Source organism: Anopheles coustani, chromosome 2 (assembly GCF_943734705.1).
Source record: "Anopheles coustani chromosome 2, idAnoCousDA_361_x.2, whole genome shotgun sequence".
In the NCBI taxonomy this organism is placed as follows: Eukaryota; Metazoa; Arthropoda; class Insecta; order Diptera; family Culicidae; genus Anopheles; species Anopheles coustani.
In genome coordinates, this window is record NC_071289.1 from 91842849 (window position 1) to 91869019 (window position 26171).

Below are 26171 nucleotides of genomic sequence, written 5' to 3' on the forward strand. Positions count from 1 at the left end.
CTTAATATATTCATAAATATGTTGCTAAAAGTCAAACAAACAACCTAACAAAACACCTTATCAAATACAGAACAGCTGTTTCACCAAGCATTGTATAAATTAAAGTAACCCCCTAATGTCGCTACAGACACCCGATTACCCGATTACACGATTACTATCACGAGGTAAAGAAAACATAAACACTATTACAAGCCTGATCGGAGGCGAATTCGGAGTCGCATGATACAAACAATTTACCTTATCGCAAATATACCGGAGGATGGACAACCAACTATACTTATAATGTAACGATTACGTAGGGCGAGCAGTATAAATAAGGTGAAAGCATTGAAAGTATCAATCACGCAAACAACAACCCGCAACATACGAGCGAAGGGGACGGTTCTGTGCGAACCAGTAGTTAGTTTTTATGTGAATATGAGTAAATATATATATATATAAATTAAAGTATATGCAACTAGTTTGAAATGATCCGAGAGAGGACAGTGGCGTGCGACTGAGTGTGTAGTAGAAGTCATCCATTTACATTTTTCTGTTGTAGAATCGTTGACCCGAGGGTGTACTGGGAGGTGTAACATATTCAGGTGAATGAAAAACGCAAAACATAAGGATAGAGGAGTTGGAGCAGGAGAACGTAACGATTGGGAGAATGAGAGATCATAACAACAAACAACTAAACAAATGTTTAATAGAGTGGAAAAGGAATGAATCTATATACAAATAGAGATTTTTTACTACATTATTAGGCTGAGAAGCATTCATAACGTTTCCCGCCCTCATCACCACCCTCGTCGTGATCGTGATTGTGTGATGTGCGCGGGGACGAGCGACAAGCTCGCATTGGTTTTTTTACTGTATCAAAAGTTATTTAATTTATTTAAAAACGAAAACACAAATCTGTAGGGTTAGAACAAAGTGTAGCATAGCGGTTTGGACGGGGTGTAACAAGCAGCGCAAACAAAAAAGACCAACAACTCACACGTTGTGGTTACGTTGGCGTGTAATGCAAACAAAATATTAAATAAAACAGTAAACAAACAAACAAGCAAGCAAACAAACATCAAACCAATAAATGTAACACACTATTGAACACACACACACACGATGGAAGAAACATAAAATAGCCCAATGGTTGCAATGTTGACTATTGATTCCTTCTCATACGGACACACTCAGACACAAACATACACACATGTACACAAGAAACAAACACTGCGTGCTGCAGCTCAACATGAGAAAAATGAAAATTTAAGAAGGTCTTCTGGTAAAATTGCTGAAACTTGGTAGGGAAATGCTTGGGAGAAAAAAGAATCCACAAACATCACGGCTTGTTCAACAGTGAATTTTTACCGTGTGGAACGTAATGTATTTCAAGTTGTAAAAAGTGTCTAGTATATCCTAACAGTGCAGCTTACGTTTCTAAGCGAATCAAGATTTAGTATACCGCCATGAAAAATGAAACAGAAATAAAAACAAAACACAACAAAGCTAACACCGTACTCTTAAGTCGATAGGAAATTAACATTCCTGTCCCGGTAGTAAAAAGGTTGAACAAATTGTTCAAATAAATTACAGTGAAACGAGTAGATAACGATGGATAACGAAAAATAAGAAACAAAACTAGTAAACCGGTCAACATCATTCACCGTTATTTATTTCCCACTAGTAAATTTGAATGCAATTCATCTCCCCCCCCCCCAATGTTTTGTGATGTTTCGCGTGTACAGAGAGAAAACAACACAAGACACAAACAATAAAGAAAAGGCCAACCCAATCGTGCTGCACCTTACACCGGACGCGGCCACCGATGACCGCGGTGCATGCAGTGGTAGGTTTTGTAGATGTTGTGGTCGGTGTGTGGTACGTGTGAGGGGATTTTAGGGAAATGTTAGACATCGGCGTGGATCGTAGGGGAACGTGTTGTAGCGCAGGACACTCCCACATTCGCGCGATGTAAAGGATGTCCACGATGTGTAACGGAGCAGCAGTAGAAGATTAGTAGATGGTAACAGTAATGTAGATTACCTGGGATAACATGATTTAAGTAGCGAAGCAGTTAAGAGAAGATTATATGCGATAAACAAAAAGGAAAAGAAAATACGAGGAAAAATGGAAACAGAATGACGCGAAAGCATGGAGAGAATGCGAATAGGAGGTGAAAAAATGCAATATTTTTTATTTTTTATATTTAATTTCCTTTAAAATCTCTGTAAATTATAGAATTTACAAACAAGAAAATCAACCTAAATAAATTATTACACTTAAAAATACAGAATTAAAGAAAAATCAGAGAAAATGATAATTAAAAACAAGAAATGTGTTTGATTTGGTCAAAACATAAACAATGTATCCGAAAACAAAGAAATGGGTGAAAGTGTTCTCAGATAATTGGTGATGAAGGAGATGTGGCTTACTGGGGACTGTTTTGATAAAACTGGGCTCGAGTCGGAACTATATAGATTAGTTTTATTTAACAATCAATGGAAACAAAGGTATATTTAGTTGGGGTGAAATTGGTGCAATTTTTATTCAATGAAGTTATCGTGCCGAAATTACATTCGAGTACCTATTCCCGTTTATGATCTTTTCTGTTTTTCTCCTTTGGAGACAGTTTTGCGGCCAAAAAAGACCCGACGTACGGTGAAGATAACAAGATGACAGACAATAGCGATGGCGACCAAAAGTGGAACCAACACGTCGTACGAGTACTTAGCGAACCAGTGGAGACGTGTGCCGTGCGTAAGCAATTCTGTTGAATCCGGATGCCGGAGAACCCAGTTGACCCACCAAACGGCACGTTCTAGAGGATGTTCCGGTTGGTCACGGAACAGTTCAGACATTCGTTTCATGTTGATACGATAGCTGCAAGAAGCGAAAGAAACGTGTAAGAATTAGATAACAGAAGGTGTAATCGATGATCGGTTTCCGATTCGAGACATGTGGAATGATATTGATAATATTTGATTAATCAGGATTATTCAGCATATTTCGACTTCATTATCTTTTAAGAGGAGATAAAATACATCTGGTCTATTTATAGTATTTAACTTCCATGGAAACAGGTCACTATGAGTCAAGGTTCTGAAAATCAAGTTCCGCTTCCATCAAATCAACTTACCTTTCTTTCGTCATAATTTCCCGAATTGTGTCCACGAGTTCCTTCGTGTTGATATCCGTAATACTGAGCCGCTTTCCGACGCCCTTGGCCATGCAGTAGTTGATGTTCTTGAACTGATCGGCGAATACTGGAAAACCGATGATCGGGACTCCGTGCCAGATGGCCTCCTGGGTGCTGAGTAGACCGCTGTGTGTGATAAACAGGCGTACCTTTGGTTGAGCCAGCAGGTCGTTCTGTGGCAGCCATTTGCGCAGGTGTACGTTCGGTGGCAAAGCGCGTGGCATCGAATCGGACTCGAACTTCCATATGAAGTGATACTCGGGTAGGGCCTCCATCGCATCGAGGATAGCCGTTATACGGGCCACACCGAGGGTATCACTGCGTACGTTCGTGCCTAGAGAGAAGAGGACAACTCCACCGGGTGGCGCTTGCTCGAGTAGTTTTGCCAGATCATCCGGCAGTGGCTTAGGCTTAATGATCTGCAGTCCTCCGACGGGGATAACGTTCGGCATCAGTGGTTCGGTGAACTGAATTATAGGGTCAGCGTTGAGCAGGATCACTTTCGTTTCGCGGTTGAATTCGGCCACGTCAGGCAGGTTTGGTTCGTACTGTCGTAGCAACTGAGTGGACGCATTTAACATGTCGTACGTTTGGAGCAACTCCTCCCACATGTTGAGCAGGAAGTTCATAAACCGTTGGCAGTAGGTCATTTCTTCCATGGCGTCGTACGCGTGGTTAGGCACTAGTGCCGAGTATTGATAGGCACCGGACATATACGCCGTTGTAGAGGGCGCGTGATACGCAGTGACGGCCACTAGGGGTGGCTTCCCGAAGCGATGGTGCGCCAGTGCGGTCAAACAAGGCGCACTAAGGTAGTCGTGCACGATTAGGTCGAAACCGAAATCTGCCGGATACTCGTACAGTCGCTTGGCGCCACCAGATTCGAGGACGATCTTGCAGGTCCCCACTAAATATTCGTTGAACATTTTCAGCATCGCGAAGGAGCTCATTTTGTTTATCTCGAAGAAGTCGGTTTCCAATGCCTCATCACTGTACAGCTTCTTGTACACATCCTCGAGCAAGATGAAGGTCACATTTGGCGGGGGGTTCTTATCGCTGTCCACACCGAACACGGTCAGGTTGTGACCTTCATCAGCCAGTGCGTACATTAGCGCACGGTTCCTATTAGCAGATCTTTCTATTAGACACATACTCACACCTCAAGATCCATAGATCGCCTTATAACTCACCATCCAAAATGGCTTGGAGATGCGACCGTGTTAATGTAAAGAATATTCGCCGCTAGGGTACTCGCGCTGAGACACCCGATGACCAACAAAACACACTTGGCCACAGCACCTGATGCCATCTTGCTACCACCGTCGCACGCAACCGACTGATTGAGAAGAATGTACCGAATCCATGTGAACTCTGGCCGCCCGTTAACGAATGCTGATAGGAATCCTAATCAACTGCCTTCATGATGATGTACAACGATAAGGTTAGCCGCCAGCCAGAAAATACTCGGTTGTGTGTGAGAAACGTGCTGAAATCTGCATTGTCATGTTGGCGTATCAGACCACCAAACGATTTGTCTATGCGGTCGGTGTTGGGGAAATGAAACGATGGGAAATTTAAACAAAATCGAGTGCAAAGGTTTCCGAATATATGGGAAGGTGTTGAATTGGTTTTTGAACCTGTGAGATATGGAAGAAGCTCAAAGATTTGAAAAAGAACTGATTTTTTCAGAGCATCGACCTGGTGATAACAAGCTTGGGCCACTATCAATTATGCAACTGGTTAGATAATTTATAGTCCTGACCTATGTTTGTTGCTATGGTCCTGAGAGAGTGTGTCGTTGGCTGGATAAGAAACAATGAAATAAATTGAGGCAAAGATAGATTAGACTGGATGCAATTTTTATTATTTGTTATCTTTCTCCATTGTTTTTCTTCTAGTCTCAGTCGTTTGCGAATCTTTTTGCCGACAACTGATAAAAGCGACAACGGCCAACAGTGAAACTAATACGTCGTACAAGTACTTGACGAACCAGTAGATACGTGTACGGTGTGTTACCAATCCTGTTGAATCCGCATTCCGGAGAACTCAGTCGATCCACCAGACTGCTAGAGGATGTTCCGGTTGATCGCGGAATAGTTCAGACATTCGTTTCATGTTGATCCGATAGCAGCAAGAAACGAAAGGGAGATGTAAGAATCCCTTGTTTTGAGGCTCTCCTTTTTCATTATTTCCTTGATCGTCTCCACGAGTAGCTTCACCAGATTCCCCGGTAGTAGCTTAGACTTAATGATCTGCAGTCTACCGTCAGACTCCCAGGATAAAGTTGTGGGTACTGCAAAGGGTCTCGTCTTAATCTGCGCCATGTAGTCTGTATTCACTTGTACACTTCCTCGATCAAGATGAAGGTGCTTACCCTTGGTTGTGGGTTTGTATCATTATCCATACTGAACACGGTCAGGTTATGACCATCATCAGCCAGCACATATAAGGGCTCGGTTCCTGTCGATAGTAATTTTGGATATTAAAATCATTCCTTCACCTTCCAGTTATTAAATTAACTCACCAAACGATATGACTTGGGGATGCAATCGTGTTAATGTACAATATGTTCGATCCTGGGGTACTCGCATTAAGACACCTAATCAGAAGGAAAATACTCTTTACCATAGTACTTGACGCCATCTCTGCGACCCGCAGATTGACTGCAGACAGTGTACCAAAACAGCAAGAACTCATGCCGACTGTCGTCAACAAATGTTGTGGTCTCCACACCAAATCAACTCACCGCATTTGATAAGATATGGAAGGATTGAAAGGGAAAGAGAAGGCAGCACCCGAGAACCCGGCAACGCGAATTGATGACCTTGGTTCAATTTGGCGCTAGACGATGTATTCCAGAGCGTCCATTGCGTGTGTGGTCGCGTCAGAAATAGGTTCTTGCCAGTGATCATTTTAGCAAAACCACCGAATCTGGAATCAACCGGTTTCGGGAGATAACAATTCATCTGATTTGAGCAAATACTTCAATTGTTTTGGAAATGACTCGACAAAAAACATTGTCTCGTTCGTTTTATGATGTATTCCGATTAGGCGTGAAGGCGCGCTTCAAATTAGGTGTTCAATTAAGTTTGAACTGTTAACACAGAACATGTATTCTAGAATGTGATTCGAGTTACGTATGTGCGGAATACTTTTCAAATTGCTGCTTGATAGAAAGAAATAGACACGACATTTAGTTGATACGACATTTGAAAACGCTTATTTAATTTTTTTCTCAATAATATTCTATAAATATATCTGAAGTTCGCAGTTTTTACACTATGTGTCACTTACTAACGCTACTATCTCTCTGGCGCTACACGCCAATAAGGAAGGTAAAATCAATCAAGGTTTCCCAAATAATTGTCGTTGTTCCAGTACATATTGTCAACAACTATTCCGCACGGTGACCTTTTTTACACGACGCCAAATCAATCGCTTCCTTTCCATTATCGGACTACCTTGGCCGATAACGACCCTCCTCTCCTTCAAAGTGGATACCTTATCTGCAGCTCTCTCACACTTACCGATACCTGGACAGTGCACGATGAGTATGTCGCGGTTTTGAAAACAGTTGGAACAAATTACCGATACCAGCGGCAGCTTTCGAGCGATAACTCATCAGTTTACTGAAAAAGTGACGAAAAAGTGTGAAAAAATAATTCAAAGTAAATACGTTCAAATACTCTGCTATTCGTCGAAGCTAGTTTCGGCGAACCATGGGGAAAGCGTTGCACTTTTCCGGCTCTATGCCGAACCTTCCCTTTCCACCGGAACGGACCCGTCGGCGCCAGAAGTTGATGAATCGATACTACTATCGACAGGTAAGGAAAAGTTTGGTGAGGGATGGTGATTGAGCACGTTGTTTTTTCGATAATTTTTACCGATTATGCTAGTTTCGTGGGAGGAAAAGAAAGTGTGTTTTTTTGTAATATCATTCGTGTTTTCAGTTTTAAAAGAGAAATTTTTAAGTCAAACTCGTCAAGTTATCAACAAGTTCACTAGCGAATAAAAAAACGCGCGAAAAATGTCTCACTTTGGAACGGAAAAGTGTAGGAACGACATTTTCAGCGAAAAGCTTACCCAGCACTTGTTGTGGAAGCTGCCAAACGAAAGCGTTCATTCGTTGAAGCTTTTTAACCCTTGCGTGACAAGCTGTTGTGTGACATTGATGAAGAGGCATAAGAGGAAAAGAAAGAAAGAGTTAGAAACAACCAACGGTGCATGGGGTGAAGGAATTTTGAAGGAAACCCCGTCATGCGCATACGGGAAATGAGGGAAAACAAGAGAAGGAAATGCATACAAGATAGCCATTGGTGGTGTGGGAGGGAACGAAAAGGACCCAGTACTGCTCGGGAGAGGAAGAGACAGCGAGATACCAGTGTGACTCTGGGAGCGTTCGGGTTAGAATCGTAAGGACGAGTGACGCAATCGTTCGGTGCAGTTCGAAGCGGGATGACGCTAGTGTTGCTGCTTCTGTCTTGTGTATGAGGTACAGGAGCCATTTTCACGCCGTTCATTCACGACCCTTAGCGCGCCTGGCGTCCGTATGCGTGTGTCTAACACGGCGAAAGGTTCCCGAAGTGTTGGTGCGCGGAGAGGACGAATCAATACACGGCCCACAGTAGCCTCTGCTCCTTGCATTTATGGCGAACGGTCGCCTCAGACGGCAGCAGAGTAGGACTTTGGTGTGCTAATCGAAGCGGTGGTAGTAGTGGTGGTGGCAGCAGCAGAGGGGGAGGTAGCAAAAATTTTCACGACCGACCACGGTGGACGAAGACGGTTCCTTTGCCACGGCACGTTAGTGCGTTCTGCTGTCCTGCCCTGTCCGTGTCCGTGTGCGTCGCAATGGAGGAGGAAAAGTGCGTGTAGAACCAGGAAGGAGAAACTGAACGTGAGTCGCGTGTGCACGGGTTGAATGAGTGTATGATTACATAAAAAGCAGGCGACTGAGAATCCTCGGTAAGGTGTAGGTGGTGTACCAGTTTTCCTCCGTACACTTAACTCTTGTCGTCCAGTGAAAATCAAACACGTTTTTCCGTGGTAGGGTTGGAATTAGCACCAAACGATTAACCATCCCAATAATCTGAGGGAACAACCAGCACCGTGAATCTGTGCACTCCTGTCTGTGATTGAACGTCTCTGTGTATGTGTGTGTGTGTGTGTGTGAACATCCTGGGGCAGGAAGTTGTCCGCTTGGAAAGGACAGAAAAACGGCAGAGAAACCACACCGCCCCACAGAAGAACGCCTGAAATAGAACGAATTTTTCCACCGCTTTTCCCCATTATCGATTGGCTGTGAAGTTATCGCGACGGAAACTTCGATGTTTTTTTTTTTTGCTTTTCTTCGCTGAAAAAATTCGCGACGGAAAAACATCGCAGTTTCATTCTATTTCCATGGCGTTCTTCGATGGCGAGCTAGCGGAAGCAATTTGCAAGTGAAAATGAAACGTTCCGTACAACCGAGTTCACCACCGAGTGGGAGGGAAATCTTTTTCATTCTAAAATGTTTCCAACTTTTCTCTAAGACAGTGAAGGGAGAACTGGAGCTGGCCCGACGCGGTGTCTATATGAGTGTGGGAAGGGTTTGTGCGTGAGTGTTGCGGGAGTGAAGAAAACGGAGGCCGAGTCCCCGCTGGCCACCGCTGGAAAAGTGGTACACGGTAGCAGTTGAGGAGTAGTGGTGAAGTGGAAAGTAAGGAAAGCAGAAAAACCGTGCAACTTCGTAAAGTGTGTGCTAAAGGTTCCGTTTCTTAGGCATTCAATTCGGCAGAGCACCTAAAACGTCAAAATGCAGCCACCTCCGCGGAAAGTAAGAAGTTTTTCCATCCCATAGCTTTGCGAGTTTTTGTTAGTGAAAAGCGAACGACAGCTAGCGTTGCGAAGAATTTTTGTCTGTAGAAGTGGTTTCTTCTTTTTTCTCAGTTTAATCGTATGCTTTATTTCTTTTAAATTTAATATTCCCGGGAATCCAATCTGCGAAGCCCTAAAGTTGACCACTCCATTTTGTGCTCCCTTCTTTCCAGGGAAACTACACAAAGTTTCTGAAGAATCTCCACACGGAGCAGCTGGCGAAGCTAGCGCTCAAGAATCAGAATGAGTGCGAGCTGCTGGAGGATATCCGGCAGTTTACCCTCAAGCGGTCCGCCATCGAGAAATCGTACAGCGAGGCGCTGCTTAAGATTTCGTCCGCCTACTTGAACAAGAAGCAGGCCTGCATACCGGAGATAAAAATGGACGGTGCGGAGGAGAAATGGTAAGCGGATGCTCGTGGGTCGGAGAGGTAAACGTGACATTCAGGTGCACACCAAGTGACATGGCTTTACACGAAACATTTTAACGGTGTATGAAACTGGGGAGACCAACAACAACAATAATAACAATCCACCGAACATGGCGTGGGATTGTGCTTACGTTCACGCTGAGAAGAAATTGAGTGAGCAAGTGAGGAGTGTGGTGAGCGTTACACTTTTTCGCCCACTAACATACCAGTGTTTGATGTGTTTTGTGTTTTACCATGTGGTTTAGCTTTTTTTGTGGTAAACCAGGGAAGGGGTTGGGGCGGACTGGGGAGCGACTGTGAAGGAAAAGCAGAATAAAAACAGAAAAAAAACCTAAACCTTCACCGAAAATGATAAATATCCTTTCACTGACACTGTCAATCGTGAAGGTGACATGTGCTACACCGGCGTGGCCGAGAAAGTTATTTATTATGCATAAACACCCCCGGTGGCTCATTGTTGGTTATGGTGGGAAAACAGGCTCGGTTCGGTATAATTTTAGACACAAAGTAAGCAAGTTGAAGGACTGATGATACTATCATGCTGAACTAACGACATTTCCACTCCACCTCTTCTTTGTAGCTTGGGTCGTTTGTGTTTTAGATTCCTTTTCTTGAGACATGTAACGACATCTATGCTTTAGAAGAAAAAGGAAAAGCAAGTTTCTAAATTATGAACATCACCGCACAAGGACACTTGAAAGGGTCAGCTTGGCGACAGCAGTGCATGTCTCACTGATACACAATTCAGTGTCTTAGAAAGTCTATTGATTGTGAGGTCATGTATGAATAATACCTACCCTGAAAAGATATGGAAGAAATAAGAGTCAGGGTATTGAAGTATGAAAAAAAGGTATCAACAAGTACCATGCGCCTCCATTTTATTAAAAAAATATGTATCGATCATCATCTCTTGGATAATGTTGAATATGAAACACTATATAAATCTTAATTTTAGTTTATTAAATGGAATAGAAACAATTTAATCGACTTTAAAAACAAGGGGGGAATTTTTTCTCTCGATGTCACACACCAGGCGTCTCCATCAAACAAAACGTCAAAGCGGATGAGTATCGATACTTCTTTAAGTCATATAGAGATGATTTTGAGCACAGTTCTTGGCATTTGAGAGGAACATTTTTGAATTATTCAAGTACTTGCAATATAATATAAAAAAAACACACCTAGCTGGTATGGTTTAAGTCTATGTTTTAATCGTCCTGTTTCACTCTTCACTCAGGAACATGTGGAGCGTATGGCAGACGGTGTTGGAGGAAAACGAAAAGCTCGCTCGAGCACGGCTGGCGGCGGTCGAGGTGTTCCAGCAGCAGATAGCCGACGAGGCGAAGGTCCTCCGCAACACCAAGCTGAACAGCAGCAAGCGCTGCGTCGAGAACCTGTCGGTGGTGCAGAAGGAGCTGCAGAACTCGGTCACCGACGTGGACAAGACGAAGAAGATCTACTTCGACGAGGAGCACAGTGCGCACGACGTGCGCGACAAGGCGCGCGACATCGAGGAGAAGCTGAAGAAGAAGAAGGGCTCGTTCTTCCAGTCGATCACGTCGCTGCAGAAGAACAGCGCACGGGTGACGTCGCGCAAGGAGCAGCTGGAGGAGAAGTCGACCGGCGCCCGCAACGACTACATCCTCAGCCTGGCGGCGGCCAACGCGCACCAGAATCGCTACTTCACCATCGACCTGCAGACGACGATGGCCACGATGGAGAACTACGTGTACGAGCGGGTGGCCGACTACCTGGCACTGATCGGCCGCACCGAGCTGCTCACCTGCTCGGCGACCCAGAACTCGTTCGGCAAGATCCGCGACCAGGCCCAGCAGCTGACGCGCGAGTACAACCTGCAGTGCTGCTATCTGTACTACCCGGTGCTGAAGCAGCACATCCAGTACGAGTTCGAGGCGTGTGACAACGATCCGGTGCGCAAGATCACGGCCGACCACGAGTCGGCGGCGGAGACGCTCAGCCGCGAGGGCAAGCGCTGGGCGGGCCGGGTCGCGCGGGAGAGCAACGTGATTCGGGAGTGCGCCCGGAAGCTGGCGGTGTGTACGGCGTTGCGCGAGGCCGGCCATCGGACCGACCCGAACGACCAGAACGGCCCCGACCTGGAGACGAAGATCGACGAGTTCCGCGAGAACATCCGCAAGTCGGAGATTGCGAAGGCGAAGGCGGAGGCCCGGCTGGAGTGTCTGCGGATCGGGGGCATCAACGTGGACGAGTGGATACAGGAGGCGGAGACGCTCAGCGTGCAGGAGATGCCTCGGTCGGCGAGCTCCCTTTCCATGCGCACCGATGCTTCCGGCCAAGGGGTAAGTAAGGTCCTTCGCAAGCAAGTGTAACAACGCAATGTTAATTGTCGGTTCGTTTCCAGGAGAATCCGAGTTCCGACTCGTTCTACGACAGCGACAATGCCGAACAGGATCAACCGGTGTCGGAGTCTTCGCCAGCGCCGAAACAACCGGAACCTCCACTGGATGAGTTTGTTGCCGATAGTGACGAAGACGAAGGTATGGTTGATGATTAGGTTGATAACAATTTTATCTGTAATTTCTAGAATAGGATTTAAAGTCACAACACTCCGTTCATTTCATTTCCTTCCAGAGTTTGGCGTTGAACAAGAGCGACAGAAGATTGAGCAAATATCGCACGGCTGGGATGATCCGACCCAGGTCGACTGGGGTGCGGAGGAGGCGGCTGCGGCGGCTGCCAGCCAGGCAGCGGAAGCGGCCGCGCAGCAGCAACAGCAGCAACAATCGCAGCAGGCGGCCAGCCAAACCTTCAAGTGTACCGCGCTTTACTCGTACACCGCTCAAAATCCGGACGAATTGACGATCGTCGAGAGCGAGCAGCTGGAGGTGGTCGGCGAGGGCGATGGCGACGGGTGGCTGCGGGCACGGAACTACCGCGGCGAGGAGGGCTTCGTGCCGCACAACTATCTCGACGTCGAGCGGGACACTCCGGTCGACACCCACACGCCGGCCCAGCTGTCGACGCAGATATCCTTCTCGTCGGTGGACTACACGGTCGACAATGAGGACCAGGATCCGATGCAGGACTCGGGTCAGTCGCCGGATCAGATCTCGGTCATCTCGGCACCGCGCAAGGTCAACAACCAGCTGTACTGCGTGGCGCTGTACGACTACGATGCAACCGCCGAGGACGAGTTGACCTTCGAGGAGGGACAGGTGAGATGGAGAACTAACCCATCCGGAGGATTGTTTGCATCAAAGCATCATGATTTGTTGTTCCTTCCTTGACAGATCATCAAACTGATCACCAAGAGCCCGCACGGAGTTGATGACGGTTGGTGGGAAGGCGAGCTGATGGGCAAGATCGGTAACTTCCCGTCGTTGGTGGTGGAAGAGTGCGATGAGAACGGCGAGCCACTGACGGACGCCGAGGACGAGTCCCCTCCACCGTCGGCACCGCCAACCTTTGCCGCCCCTGCCCCACCGCCACCCATGATCCTGCACGAGGCAACACCACCGGAAGGCGAGAGTCCAAGTACGTACTCCAGTGAAACATCAATTCATTTATATGCTCTAAAGACTAGTGAATTCCAAACCGAAAAGGCTTAGTTAGGCTTGAAATATAGGACCCCTCCGACAGGTTCCTCAGCTTAGAAAAGGATAGACTGTAGGAGAAAGTTATTAAAATGTACTAACCGATACTGTTTCGTTTTAGAATCGCCCAACAGTGGACCGGCAATCGACAAATTCGAGTTCGAAATGAACACAAACCAACACGAGCAGTATGGGACGCAGTTTTCTGCCCCTCCACCAGCCCGACCACCGCCAGGTAAGTGTCGTGCAATGGGTTTCCACTCACAACTGTCTAGATGTCTGTGAATGTGTGGAAGACAATCATTCATTTCGGTCTTTACTATTACCCTTTTGCGCATACTTTAATCACAGTTGTAATCTGTGAGGATCCTGAGGTAAAATTTCCCGTTTGTGGAGTTAAAATCAAATTCAGTTTTTCAATGATGTATTACCGTTTACTATATTAATAAGACGTTTATCTTTTTAGGCGGAAGAGGCCGCCACTATGCAAGAAGAATCTCGGCAAGGGGCAGCGGCAGCAGCTACTGCTAGCGGAGCGGGCAGCGGTGGCGATAGCAATCAGCTCAACTTTGCGCAGATCATCGTGACGGCGGCCACGCCGATGCATGAGGAGAACAAGAAGTTCCCACCGGCCGAACCGGTCGACACGGACGACGAAGAGTACGAGGAACCCGGCGCCGTCGGTGCGGAGATCGTCGAGAAGCAGGAGCAGGAAACGCAAGAGCTGAGCAGCAAACAAAAGTCCCAGGACGCGCAGGAGACGGCGAAGCCGGCATCACCACCGGAGGAAAAGCCAACAAAGACGTCCGCGGGAAGGCCGGAAAAACCGACGGGACCACCACCGAAGCCAGCCAAACCACCTTCACCACCGAAACCGGAGAAGCCGGCGACGGCCCCCAAGCCCACAAATGTGACTCCGAAGACACAGGCCAAAAAGCCGGACCGCACCAGGGCGGCACCGGACCCGGAACCCGAGGCGGATCTCTCGTCGGACGAGGTGGCACCAGTCGAAGATCCGATCGCTCCGTTCGGGGAGTCATTCGGTGGCGGTGCGGGCGGATTCGAGGCGAACTTTGAAGCTAACTTCGATGCCAACTTCGATGACGCGTTCGGGCAGAGCGCGAACCAGCCGGAACTTCCGAAGCAGGTCGTCGGTGGGCGTGCGAGTATACCGGAGGAGCTCGAGCCACACCAGCTGGCGCGGCTACAGAACCTGAAGGAGTCGAACGCATAATAGACGTCCGATCGATCGTGACGGAGTCGTCGGGGCGCAGATAGGGATAGGGTATGCTAATGCGGTATGGACGAACTACTAGGAACCAGGACTATCAGCGAGACAACAGTATTCATGAAGCTTTTAGGTGAATTCGTAACAAGCGACCAGGATCACGAACCTCAAACTGTCGGAGGATTTTTCGAGCGAAACGATCACTCATACAAAGCGATCGAAAATCCAAACAATCTACTGCGGCAACAATCATCTCTAGGCTACTGCTTCCGGCAACTATAACTCTTCGAATAGGATCAATCTCACACCCTCTTTTAGTGCGGTTAAGTGCGTTCGTGATCGCACTCGACTCGTTGTGTATGTAGTGTGGCAATGTCCTCCCTCTCCACCACCCAGCCTCCTGACATCCGTTGATATGTTGTGTGTGTGTGTGTGTGTATTTGTGTCATTATGCAAGAGTCTGGAGAGAACCGGAATTGGTTCCATCTCGACCACCATTTTGCATGTACTCGTCATAGTCGTAGTCAGTGTCGTCGTTTGCACGTGCCAGAAGCGAGTAGGACTAGGCTGAATTCAAAGAGGGGTTGGCCATCCTCTTCATCTTCTCTCTGTGAGGGTTCTGGTTGAGGCCAACACTTTTTCATGAATGTGATAAACTGTACCGATGGGAATGGACTTGCAACAGTCTACTATTGTGATTGTCTTGGCTAATCTAAATGGGCGTCGAAAGGACTCGGCGTGATGTTTGCCTCTTTCGGTTGAGAAGTCTTATCAGCCCGAAGAAATGATTCAGTTGTACTGTGGCAATAAGTTGAGTTGTTTGAAATGATTTTAACATATCATGGGGTGCATCCCGAACTATGCAGATATTTGGTGGCTAGTTTTCGTTACGTATCCTAAAGCAATTTCTATGCGAAAGCAGTCTAACAAAAGATTAATGGTAATTTGCTTAACTAAACTACAGACTGGAGGCACGCAAAAGAACGACGAAGAGACGGAAAGAATTGAACGGAACCGCAAACCCTAAAAGAATTCCATTCGCCTATACTGTACTATACCACTCCGTAGAGGATCTTGAAGGGAGCAGAAACTCCTATCGATCGCTGTACAACCGCACAGAGTTAAGCAGTCAAAAAAGCTACCAGTAGTAGTCAGGTGTACAATAAATTCTCTCTCTCTCTCGGGATCGCGATTAGTAAGAAGAAACTAAACGACGAGCCAGTAACAAACCTATTGCCTACTACAACGCGTTACCTTATGTACTAATAATATGCCGAACATACATTAGTTCTACATATTCCACTGGTTCCCAAAGAGTTGGCATGTCTTTCCTTCTTCGTATTGGGAATCGCAGTATTATGGTTGCGAAATGAGAGGGTTCGTAAGAAAAAGGAAAGTAGTGGGAAGAACTAAGAACAGTGGAACAGCTTGCTCGAGCACAGAGTGAGAGATTCAGGAAGCTAACATAAAGATGAATATACTCACGAACGGAATGTCACTAGTAAAGCTATACCATACACAAATCTGACCTATATCTATAGAATTTATCGAATCTATCGCAACAGCTCAATATAACCAGCTGTAGAACGAGAGGATCGGAGTGAAAAAGAGTAAATCGTACAATAATTACTATTCGCAACTCGGTTGCCAATGAAGCAAACCAGCGACGACGATGAAGTAATAGCCTATCGGAGAACGAATCCTCGTTGGCGTTAACCGAGTATTAAAAGCAGAGATTAACGAAGACAATTCATTTTATTTAAAAAACAAAACAACCATTACAGAATCACACGTTGCAATCAAAAAGGAAATGGTACGGAACAGTAAACTATGCGCCTGAATACAATATGCTAACTAAATTAACTTGATAATACAAAAAGAAAAACAAACATTCGTGCACTAACTCCGCGCTATTGGGAAGGCAGATGGGTTAGGGAATGGGATATTTTAAAAATTACAACTTGTTTGTCGTATGGATCGGTCTTGAGCACTCCTACTCACAGTGCGCATAGCAGAACGAAAGACACGAAACGCAGGATAGCACATTCCAGAATATATGAAGCAACAGTTGGATAAGAAGAGCGTAAGGAGCAAAGGGCTTGCTAATGCATTTAATGATACGGATGACATGTTCTGCCAGAACAAACTATATTATGGGGTCGTCCATGACCAACCGGTGTTCTCGTTTAGTGTAACGCTCCTCTCACGCCGTAGCTTCGAAAAACTAGAAATCTTATAACCAATCGCCTATCGTTAGCAGAGAAACTCAACACATCGTTAGTAACAGGTTACTGAATCGTTGCATGCGCCAAGTGTATGTTTTTGGATGCGCAACTTCTTGAAAATCTAGGCTAGGCTAGTCCCTAACATCAGTAAAAATAGGTTGATGTTTCGTAGGTGACAACTAAAAACGTTCCAAGGGATCGATGCCGCTTCAGTAACCAGTTCTTAGCGACCAGTTCCGCCTGTATCTTATTTGTTTAGTTCTTGTTCCGGCACTTAACCGGAGAGTAGTGCGTTCCGGGTTACACTGTATTCTGTAGCTAGTATGTGTGTGAAGTCTGTGGAGGGGCAAACCAGCAGGGGTCCAGGAGAGGTGGCAACGAAACTGACATTAGGCACCAATTGGTTTTCCAAATTCGATGTCGCTCGTTGCGACCGCGCATACATTCATCATCCGCATCAACGCACGTTATAATCCCTTTCTCGATCGGAGAATTGAAACGCATTACATAAAATCTCAAGACAATTACATATACATAAACATTACCCCCCCCTACTATTACGTATTTGCAATTACCTGTGACCTGTTAATGGAATTCGATCGACAAAGCAAAAACCGAATGCGCAAGCAAACGTAACGTAACGTTATACTCTACCACTGACCCGTTCATTTCCTCTTGGACATTTAATCGGAATCGGGAAACGGTTGGGAGGCCGGCGGCGATGGAATCGTAGAAATCACCGAGCAGTAGGTAACGCGGTAAACGAAGTGAACGTGTCATTTTGCCCCATTATGTACATCCATGTAGCAATAAATAATAAGTAGATAATGCGTTGCGAAATATTTCAAAACACTAAACCAAACTCACACGGTTAATCGCGCCTTGTTCACCTGTATCCCTTATGCCGTTTAAATGATTACATTGTGTTATGTTAAGTAGTAGTGATTACGAACTTTCACGATTGCAATTGGGAGCGAGTGTAACCGGCAACCGAGCACGTGCACGCGTTGTTGCAGTTCAGTAAAATGTACCGTTACGGCCGTAGTAACGCGTGGTAACGCAACAGTTAAAAATGGCGCGCCCGGTACGGTTGCACTTCGTAGGCCCTTTATAGTATAAATGGATCCCAGCTACGCGGTCACTAGTGCAAAATGTCGCGCGATTTAGAGAATAATGAAATGGTTAAGTTTAATATCCTGTGTTGATATACCTCTGATTGCCATTATGATTGTACTTAATTCTATCATGAAATAAATCTATGAGAATGCTAAACGGAACAGTGTGTATCTGTTCAGTTACATTAAGGATCTGCTGTCAAGAGGTGGTCAAAATAAATGAAGGTAAGTTCCATTGTGATGTTCTGCAGCTTACATTTATTTTCTTAAAGTTTAAAATATTTTCCATAAATATTTTTCCCAACGCCTCCTCAGTTCTGGATACTGTAGCCTTGCAAACAAAAACATGCGGCGCAGTGGTGGTGGGTCTGCTGAGAAGTTACGTCGACAATCATAGACCCGGTCATTTTGAGCTAACAGCAATTGGATTGAAAGTAGAGATATTCCTGGCAAAAGAAAAGAGAATAAATTACCAAGGCCAAGCAAACGTCTGATGGATGGCACCTACCAGTAAAAAAGCGGCCGCAATAAACAACGACTTAAACTTCACGTCCATGTTAGGATCGGAGTAGTAGATGTTGTTCGTGTAGCTCGATGAGCTCACGTTCCAAGCGCGCGTGATCGTCCCCTTTTGAGTCAGCAGATCCCGATCCATGACGGCAAAGTGCGTTTCCTTTGGCATGCGGAGCGCGTTCGCGAACGGTATGGGTATGCGAAACATTGTGTTGATGTCACTGTTCATAAGCACGATTTCCTGCCGCAGTATGCCATAGTCCTGCTGTATGCATCCGATCAGCTCGCCAGGGTTGGCCCACACCTCGAGGAACTGATTCTTGCAGAAGCAACAAAACACACCACATCCGAGGTTCTTTTTGAAAAGCAGCACCTCCTGATGGCTCCGGTCGACCAGGGACAGCCGGAAGGGTCTCAGCGAGCCCCAGAAGCGGTCCTTCGGGTCGGACGTTTCCAGCGCAGCGTAGAGGGCTTCGTTCGAGGGCCCTCGGATGGTGAACCGATTATCTGACGACACACCTGACAGCACTGGAACGATGAATGATGGATGTTTAGAGCGTTCGTGACTCAACTAACTCAACCTACACTCATTCAGCTCATAGGTCTGTTGGATAAACACCGACGGTAGTCCGTAGAGAAAATCAAGACCCGCTCTGGGGGAGAACGGCGTCAGAAAAGGGCTGTTAACCGAACGGATCGGATCGCTCCGCTGGGAAGGTATCCGGAGGCTCACTGACTCAGAACGAGACGTAGAGAAAGAAAAGTATGGCAATGAGCCGCCAAGCTAACATGTCCATGTTATTAAGACACCTTACTTCCATCTCTTCCGGCGACTAGCGACTGTGGTTGTGCTGTGATAATCCGACTCTCTCCACTGTGCACTGTAAGAACGAACCAACGCCTATTACTTCCGTCAATGGTAGCTCGACTGTTCATCTTACCGACGGGTGGAACATTGTTGGGTGGCGCCGTAAGCGTGGAGTCGTAATTGTAGTCCCAGCTCAGATCAAACGTTGGTGTATCCGGACCGTGGAAATCCGGCTGCTGTTGTGGTGGCACCCTAGCGGAAGACATTGTGCGCGATGTAACACAATTTTGGGACGACTTTTTTGGTTAGACCTTCCAAGTGAAACTGAGTGCCGTTCGGATGGTACACGGTTTCACTCGCCGCAGGGTTATCTTATCGCTGCGGTTCCATCAGTCACATTTCATTTCATTGATAGCACTCAAGTATCCGATTGGATAGGCTTGTCTTGAGTCAGAGGTGCAGAAAGCAGCGGCTCTGCTAACAACGTTTGTCTTGTACTTACAGAAAAGTTTCTCAAACCAGAGAACCCGCTTGCTTTGACCAACAGCTGCCAGAAACTAAGAAAGGAAAAATACAATTTCTTTCAGTTAAGTCCAAGAAACTAAATGCTTTTTACTGGTTTGAGTTTATTAAGATTTCAACAAATACTGATTTTGTCTCATTGATTGTGTGTTATCTCGTGTAGCTTCGGTATAGTTTGTGGGTCAAACGAGCTGTTAGTGTGTTAAATGATTTCTTCTTTGTTAGGTAAGTGTAAGTATTCGACTGTTTCACTGTCGGCCCGCAGCTTTGAGTTTTACGAATGCCTGACGCTGTTCAAGTGCCACCTACAATAGAACCAGGCTTATGCGGGGTACTGTTGTGTTTGGGTTTTTGTTCCAAGTGTAACCATTTTGTGTTTTAACAGTGCCACTTTAGCGCGACAAACATGATTCGTTAAGGTTATTAAATACCCATACTGATGTTCCGGTTGTAAATGAACGACTGTTCCCCCTTCCGTTCGTCCGAACCAACTGAGACTAGAGTAGAATATGTGTGTTTTATTTATTTCTTACAAATAGTGGGATGTTTTAGCTTTTGTTTACTTTTCTTTTGTTTCTTTTAGCCATTAAATCTATTAGCTGCACACAGTTCGTTCAGTAGTTTATAGTGGTAGGTAGTTTAGTATCGTTCATTTGCGGTCAGTGTTGTCCTGCTCACCGGTCGCTACTCGTCTCGCCAGCGTAGTCTTTCTGACTCTTGTTTTCCACTCCTCTTGTCGTTTCGCGAAGAAGTCATCAGGAATGAGTTTTTTGTGAGGTTTTGTTTCACTTTTTCGGTCGTATGTGTTCTTATTGTCGGAGTTTTACGTTGTTTGTGTTTTTTTTACTGTTCTTCACTTTGCTTTTCAGCATTGTTTTTTTTATTCTTTTTTCTAGCAGTTCAATTTTGCCGTTGTACCACAGCTGCTTCCTACCTTGGGTAGTTCGTGACTAGTGCTAGTAGATAACATTTAAGGTTTATGTTTTTCGTCTTAAAACTGATACGTTTGTTTTAGAGCCATAAATAATGCCATAAACACATTCACAGTATATGTAAATACTATAGATTCAATATAGAGTTTCTTTTCCACACAACTAGTAAATCCATTGTGTTCGTACATGTATTTATAATTTATATGTTTTTTTTGTCAAATATTTTCCTCGCTGTCTTTTCCATACTTGTGTAAATAATGCTGGACAAAAATGTTTATTTTCGTATGTTAGTACTCACATTGTTAAGAAACAAAATACAAAAAAAAACCAAGCAAATAGATATTTCTGTCTCGACTTGAAAAATACTCATAGAGATTATGTTCACACCTAGACGTTCTATCTTTATGCTGACCTACACACACCGTTTGGGGAATGCCTCAACCAGTATGCGTCAACAGAAAATGACCGATAAGCTGTTTATATGCTTATCGCTGGCCTTAAAGTATGTGTATGTGTGCGTGTTAAACATCCATAGTTATCGATATGCGATTAAAACATGTCCTACGCATAAGTAGGTGAATCGGTTAAACAAATCGATACAGTCGCTGGTAGCGATAGAATGTGTGTGTGTGTGTTAGAAAGAGAGAGGGAGAACCAGAAGCAGGTTAAGAAATGTATCAGGTTTTCCTCCACTGCCCAGGATGGCAAACTCGCGATCTGGTCCTCTCCCCCGGGGAGTCTTCTCGTTATACTGATCATCGTTGTTTCATACTTTATTGTGCAAGCGACGTTGCTGGGGAGGTTGGACCATCGCATGTCCTTATTGTAGTGGACCTGCGTCAATTCTGTTTCCTCCCCGACTAAATATACAGCCATGGTCAATTCATTTGCAATCGTACGCCAGCGGAATAAAGTGTTTTCCTGTGGTAGTAAACTTAGGTAAATATTGTTTCAACCTTTTCACTTTGAGACACGTCGGGGTATCGGAGCTGCTGCTTTGGTGGCCTCTTTAGTTCACAACGACGCCAACTTCCAGCATGGCCCGATAGAGACAAGGGTTTTTGGCGCACTCCCGGGGACCGAGCTGCGGTCCGGGGAACCCACGCAGAATCATCAACACCGATCTGGCGGTCGACAGGCAGTCGGGTTGCGTTTCGCAAATATTATCCGCCTCGGACAGATACTGAAGGTCGCAGACTTTAGGAGAAACTCCCTGCAAGAGAACGTATGCGTTAGCATTGGAATTACACAGTTTACGCAAAGGATAGAACTCACGCAAAGGTAACACAGCTGATGGGCACCGCATGCTGGCAGAAGCTCCTGATAGATGTCCCCACTGAGGACGTCCACACCACGACACCGACGTTCAAAAGCATCCAACAGCGGACAATCGGTGGACTCTGGCAAAATGAAATTATTTCCAACATTGTTGATAACGTTACCAAGCGTTTTCCAAGCGTTTGAGCTGAATTCAATTAAGCCTTACCAACAACTAATCCTCGATTGTAGTCGTCGTCCATTTCCGGTTCCTCTAGACCTCGGAAAACCTCCTGGTAGCGTTTCTGTGTGCGCTTTTTCTTCTTCTTATCGGCCTCCAACTCATCCAGATTATTTTCAACCTCTTCATGCGCTACTTTGTCGGTTCCTTCCATACTGTGCCTGTCGTACAAGGAAGATATCATAAGTACACATCATGGATCAAGTGCTACATAGGCACCACTCACTGGTTATGATCGTATTCAGCCTTCTCCTTCTTGATCGCCACTCGTTTTGCCTTTTCTTTCTCTTCCAGCATCAAATCGGGCTCGACCTCGTTGACGCGATAGTTTGGCTCACCGTTGACCGATTCCTTCAGCTTTTCTAGAGTGTGACGCATTTTCTCGATGCTGTAGGCCGTCGCCAGCCGGGCCACCACCTTGTCCTTCAGTTTCTGTAGCTCGTCCGGCTCAACAAGTCCTTGTGGTTGGAGAGAGTTGAAGATTTATCCTTTAACCGGTGGATTGAAGGAGAAGATTGGTTCAAACTCACCTTCATGATCCCCGGTATACTTGACCGTCTGGTCCAGGATGAGGTCTTCGATGTTTTTCAGCTTCTGATCCATGCCCTCCAGTTTGTCCTGGTTGACCATCTTCTTCTTGCGATCCTCGTCGTACGACTTGTAGAAGCTCAGCGGGTACTCGCGGGCACCATTTGCTGCCATCGGTCCCGATTCACTGCGGCCATCCTTTTTCCTGCGATCTATGCCGAAGTACTTGTTCCACTGGATCGACTTTTTCGACTTGAACTCACCGATGTCGCCTGGCAAGATCTGGTCCTCCTTTACCACCTCCAGATTCGAGCGTTTCCGCACTGATCGCTTCTTCTTGTCGTCGTCCTCACCCTCGAACTCCTCGCTAGACTCCTCGTGATCGTGCTCGTGGTCATGATCGTGATCCTCTTCGTCGGGGCCTTCCTCCGAGCTGTGCTCGTGGTGTTCATCGCTCGAATCCCGTTTGGTCTTGGTCGCCTCCGATCCAACTCGTTCGGTGGTGGACCCGGGCGTGGAGCTTACAGAGGCCACTCCAGAGCTCACGGTGGAACTGGGCGCATGTACCGGTTCGCTCGATCGCTTACGCTTCTCCTTCTCCATCGACGGTGCCCCGAAGAGGGCCTGCAAATCTTTGGCCACCTTTTCATCGGTTCCGGACAATGTTGGAGCTTCCGGTTTGGGTGAGCGTTTCGCCACCGGGAACCGCTTCTTGCGCGTCGCCGGAAGCCAGGGTAGAATTGGGAGCGTTCGCTTGCGTTCCTCCATCGGCGGGCCGTACATGGCGGAGGGTTCTGACTGTGACACGGGGAATCCCTGTCGCTTCTCGTATCCGTTGGCGAGCAGAGGAGCCATCTGTTCATCCTCAAATAGCTGCTGTTCGATTTCGTTTTCCTCCTGCTGGTACTTGTTCCAAAGGCGCTGCAGTCGATCCTGGAACTCTTCGTCGCGCTCCATCGCAGCCTGGCGGTCCACCTCCTTTAGAAACTCGGATGAAAGGTCCGGCCGGGGGTAGGTCTTTTCCAGCTCGCGCTCGCGGAACACCGTCGGGTAGGAGGGCAGTTCTGCAGCAACCAAACGACGATGGATAAGGAACGTCGACGGCTGAACACAATTTGTTACTCACCATCTCTTTCCCGGAAGACGGAGCGCTTGCGTGCCTCTAGGTCGTATGGATCGTACGCCTCCTCAGGTTCTTCGTCACGCCGCAGGTAGTTAGCCAGAATCCGATTCAGGCGCTGGCGATTTGGGCGAAACTGCTGCTGCTGCTGCTCGTCTGCCGTCGCTGTTTCCGTAAGTGACGACAAGTGAGTGTTCCGAAATTATCCTCGGGAGTTAAGACAACACCATCAATATCCCGTGCATACTTACGCTCCATCCAGTATCCGTCCTCGTCCAGCTGCTCGGCGGCCGCTTCCTCACGCAATGCCAGCTGTGCCTCCCGGCGGTGCAGAGCATCGATGGCAGCCTGTAAAGAGTGGGAATAGGTTAAGCTAAATAAACCCAATTCGAAAGCGAGGAAGGCCAAGGATTGAAGGGCCTTTTACCTGTAGCGAGTAAGGAGAATGCTGTGACCCAAGAACGGCTAGACTTGTTCCGAGAAGCAGCATCGAGTAAATAGTTAATCCGGCCATGATGGTTGATGAGGATTCTGTGAAGCAGGGCAAATATTCTTCTTCAGATGTATTTCTATGTTTTATCCTCTTCGGAAAGATAACAATGGACGATTTTGTCCTCGATACTTTTCTATAAACTTAATGACATTTTTCGATATTCACGTAAATCGAGTTAAGTTTTATTTTTAGCTTCACGTTTCACAAACTATTACTACACATTCTCAATTGAGCATTCAATTTCCCATTCCTCAATTTTCTGCATGCTCCCTGGTATGCGCTCGTTATTTCTTGTTGATATCTAATGGCACTTGTAACCGTTGAAAGTGGCCTTTCGCATGCCCAACCACTTTCGCAAAAAAAAGGAAAAAGAAAAACCTCATGTGCTATCCAGTAAGCTGACGTCAGATTCCGTTTAGCAACGGAACATCCCCGCGCTATCTAATCTCTTCTCTATCTTTTCCCCGGTTTTCCAACAAACGCCCCGAAGCCTTTGGTCACGTTTTGCGTTTATTGCAAAGTTGTGTTCTCTTGGGGGAGATGATGTATTTTAGCGAGGAAATCCGCATCACCGTCAAACATCACTCTCAGCTAAACTTGCCATGGTCCTTGTGGATGCCAGAGATCTGGGTGCTTGTGCAAAGTGGGCAAGACTAGAGGATAAAAATAACGCAATGCTTATCTAGCGACAGACTTGCTACTGGAAATGCAATTAGCCGCGTGAGAGCGCAGCTTCGTCTATGGCAATGTTTAGTTCGGTCTTTGTGTAACATTGTGGTTAGAGAGAAATGAAAATCTCGGGGCAATGGCGACCGCAAAGAATGGACAAAAAGTTGCTATTCTGAATACATTCCCAACCGGTAGAAAATTACAATTCGTTGTAGGAAAAGAATTCATGTGAGATATTTAATTTTCTTTTTTGTATTGTGAAAAACTGTGGTGACGCATTATCCTTTAAGTCGTACTAGGCACTCAACCTGTCGATGACTGTTACATATCACACTGCACTGTCACGGCAGAGGACTGACCCCCATGGGCATCTCAAAGGCTTTCCGAGAGTTGACTAAATCCGGCTGATTATGACAGATAAGGGATACGTTTCAACAGAAATGCTCCCGCAGAGTGGACACCCAGCTGGGAATCTGATTCACCTGATAAGCGTTTCGCAAAGTTGTTAATGAAACCTTGAATAAATATTTACAGTTGGTAGAAGCGTGAAATAGTTGCTTTATGTTTGTCTTCCATACTTAAGTGATCATTGTCGAGGTAAATGTATTGCTCTTGTTTCATTTAATCAATTTCAGCCCCCCAAGGGGAACCCTTATTCTGAAGAATTACCCTAACATCTAGGTTCCTTTATTTATCCATCAATCATGCCATCTTCATCGGCACAGAGAAGCGATTGTGCTTGCGGCGATAAGTTTTAATCTTCACCGTTTCCAGGACTCCCACAGAAAGTCTCTCAAACCATCCTCGGGAGGACATTCGATACTCGTCCGACACGAAAGCCTACTTCCGCTGGGTGCGCAAATAACAAACGATTTCCTCGAACCCTAGGTGAAAGTTGTTGGGTACCAGCATTGCTGACAGGCTCGTCGTCATCGTCATCCAACGGTCGGCTCAAGTTTGCCAAGCTTACAGACAAGCCGGCCGGTAGAATGATAAAATTGCTGATTAATTAATTTTACTCCAATCCCAGCTCGACCGATGGATGAAACCGCGACGGAATTGATTGGCTTCGAGGACTGTCAGGTGGCGGCTCTAAACGATTTGCTTATTTTAAATAGGCTTCCAAGGAATCGGATTAACGGATGCCATCAGTGTTAGATTAGGGAGCTAGAGTTTGCAGTAGCTCTTAGTTGAAGATAGATTTCTGTTCATCTATTTTTGCTTATAGTTATAGTAGATATAAGTTCAAAAGGTTTAGACATTGTATGCAAAGGAAGCTAGTGAAGCAGCCCTTAATATAGTGGAATGAAAATATGACATAAATGTGTGTCAAGGTTGGTAACATGTTGTGCATTATACAATTTTATAAGCGACCGTAACTATTGTTCCACGGTGGCCATTCCACTACCCGGTGCAACGGACCATTGGCATCGCCACAACGCTTCTAGGGTTACGGGCCAGTCCATTACTTTCTCCGGTCTAGC

General features: G+C 46.1%; 4 protein-coding genes across 4 annotated transcripts; 1 reads left to right on the forward strand and 3 right to left on the reverse strand.

Moving 5' to 3' along the window:
• Nucleotides 1-2511: 2511 nt before the first annotated feature.
• On the reverse strand, nucleotides 2512-4487 carry LOC131267614 (UDP-glucosyltransferase 2-like). Its single transcript, XM_058270532.1, has 3 exons — nucleotides 4369-4487; nucleotides 3119-4300; nucleotides 2512-2862 (listed from the first exon to the last, which is right to left on the reverse strand). Exons 1-3 carry the CDS (start codon nucleotides 4485-4487, stop codon nucleotides 2577-2579), a joined length of 1587 nt encoding a protein of 528 aa, XP_058126515.1. The 3' UTR covers nucleotides 2512-2576.
• A 2410-nt stretch (nucleotides 4488-6897) lies between these two features.
• On the forward strand, nucleotides 6898-14270 carry LOC131263431 (protein nervous wreck). Its single transcript, XM_058265632.1, has 9 exons — nucleotides 6898-7002; nucleotides 9205-9434; nucleotides 10699-11782; nucleotides 11845-11980; nucleotides 12075-12658; nucleotides 12734-12977; nucleotides 13158-13271; nucleotides 13388-13410; nucleotides 13503-14270. The coding sequence occupies exons 1-9, from the start codon at nucleotides 6898-6900 to the stop codon at nucleotides 14268-14270; spliced, it is 3288 nt and encodes a 1095-aa protein (XP_058121615.1).
• A 3690-nt stretch (nucleotides 14271-17960) lies between these two features.
• On the reverse strand, nucleotides 17961-19191 carry LOC131267366 (phospholipid scramblase 4). The gene is made up of 5 exons (XM_058270231.1): nucleotides 19059-19191; nucleotides 18933-18998; nucleotides 18703-18849; nucleotides 18113-18645; nucleotides 17961-18050 (listed from the first exon to the last, which is right to left on the reverse strand). Exons 1-5 carry the CDS (start codon nucleotides 19189-19191, stop codon nucleotides 18018-18020), a joined length of 912 nt encoding a protein of 303 aa, XP_058126214.1. The 3' UTR covers nucleotides 17961-18017.
• Nucleotides 19192-20478: 1287 nt separating this feature from the next.
• Nucleotides 20479-24039, reverse strand: LOC131267365 (trichohyalin). Its single transcript, XM_058270230.1, has 8 exons — nucleotides 23953-24039; nucleotides 23777-23873; nucleotides 23532-23690; nucleotides 22408-23469; nucleotides 22104-22335; nucleotides 21866-22038; nucleotides 21655-21779; nucleotides 20479-21592 (listed from the first exon to the last, which is right to left on the reverse strand). Exons 1-8 carry the CDS (start codon nucleotides 24037-24039, stop codon nucleotides 21389-21391), a joined length of 2139 nt encoding a protein of 712 aa, XP_058126213.1. The 3' UTR covers nucleotides 20479-21388.
• Between the last annotated feature and the right edge of the window lie 2132 nt (nucleotides 24040-26171).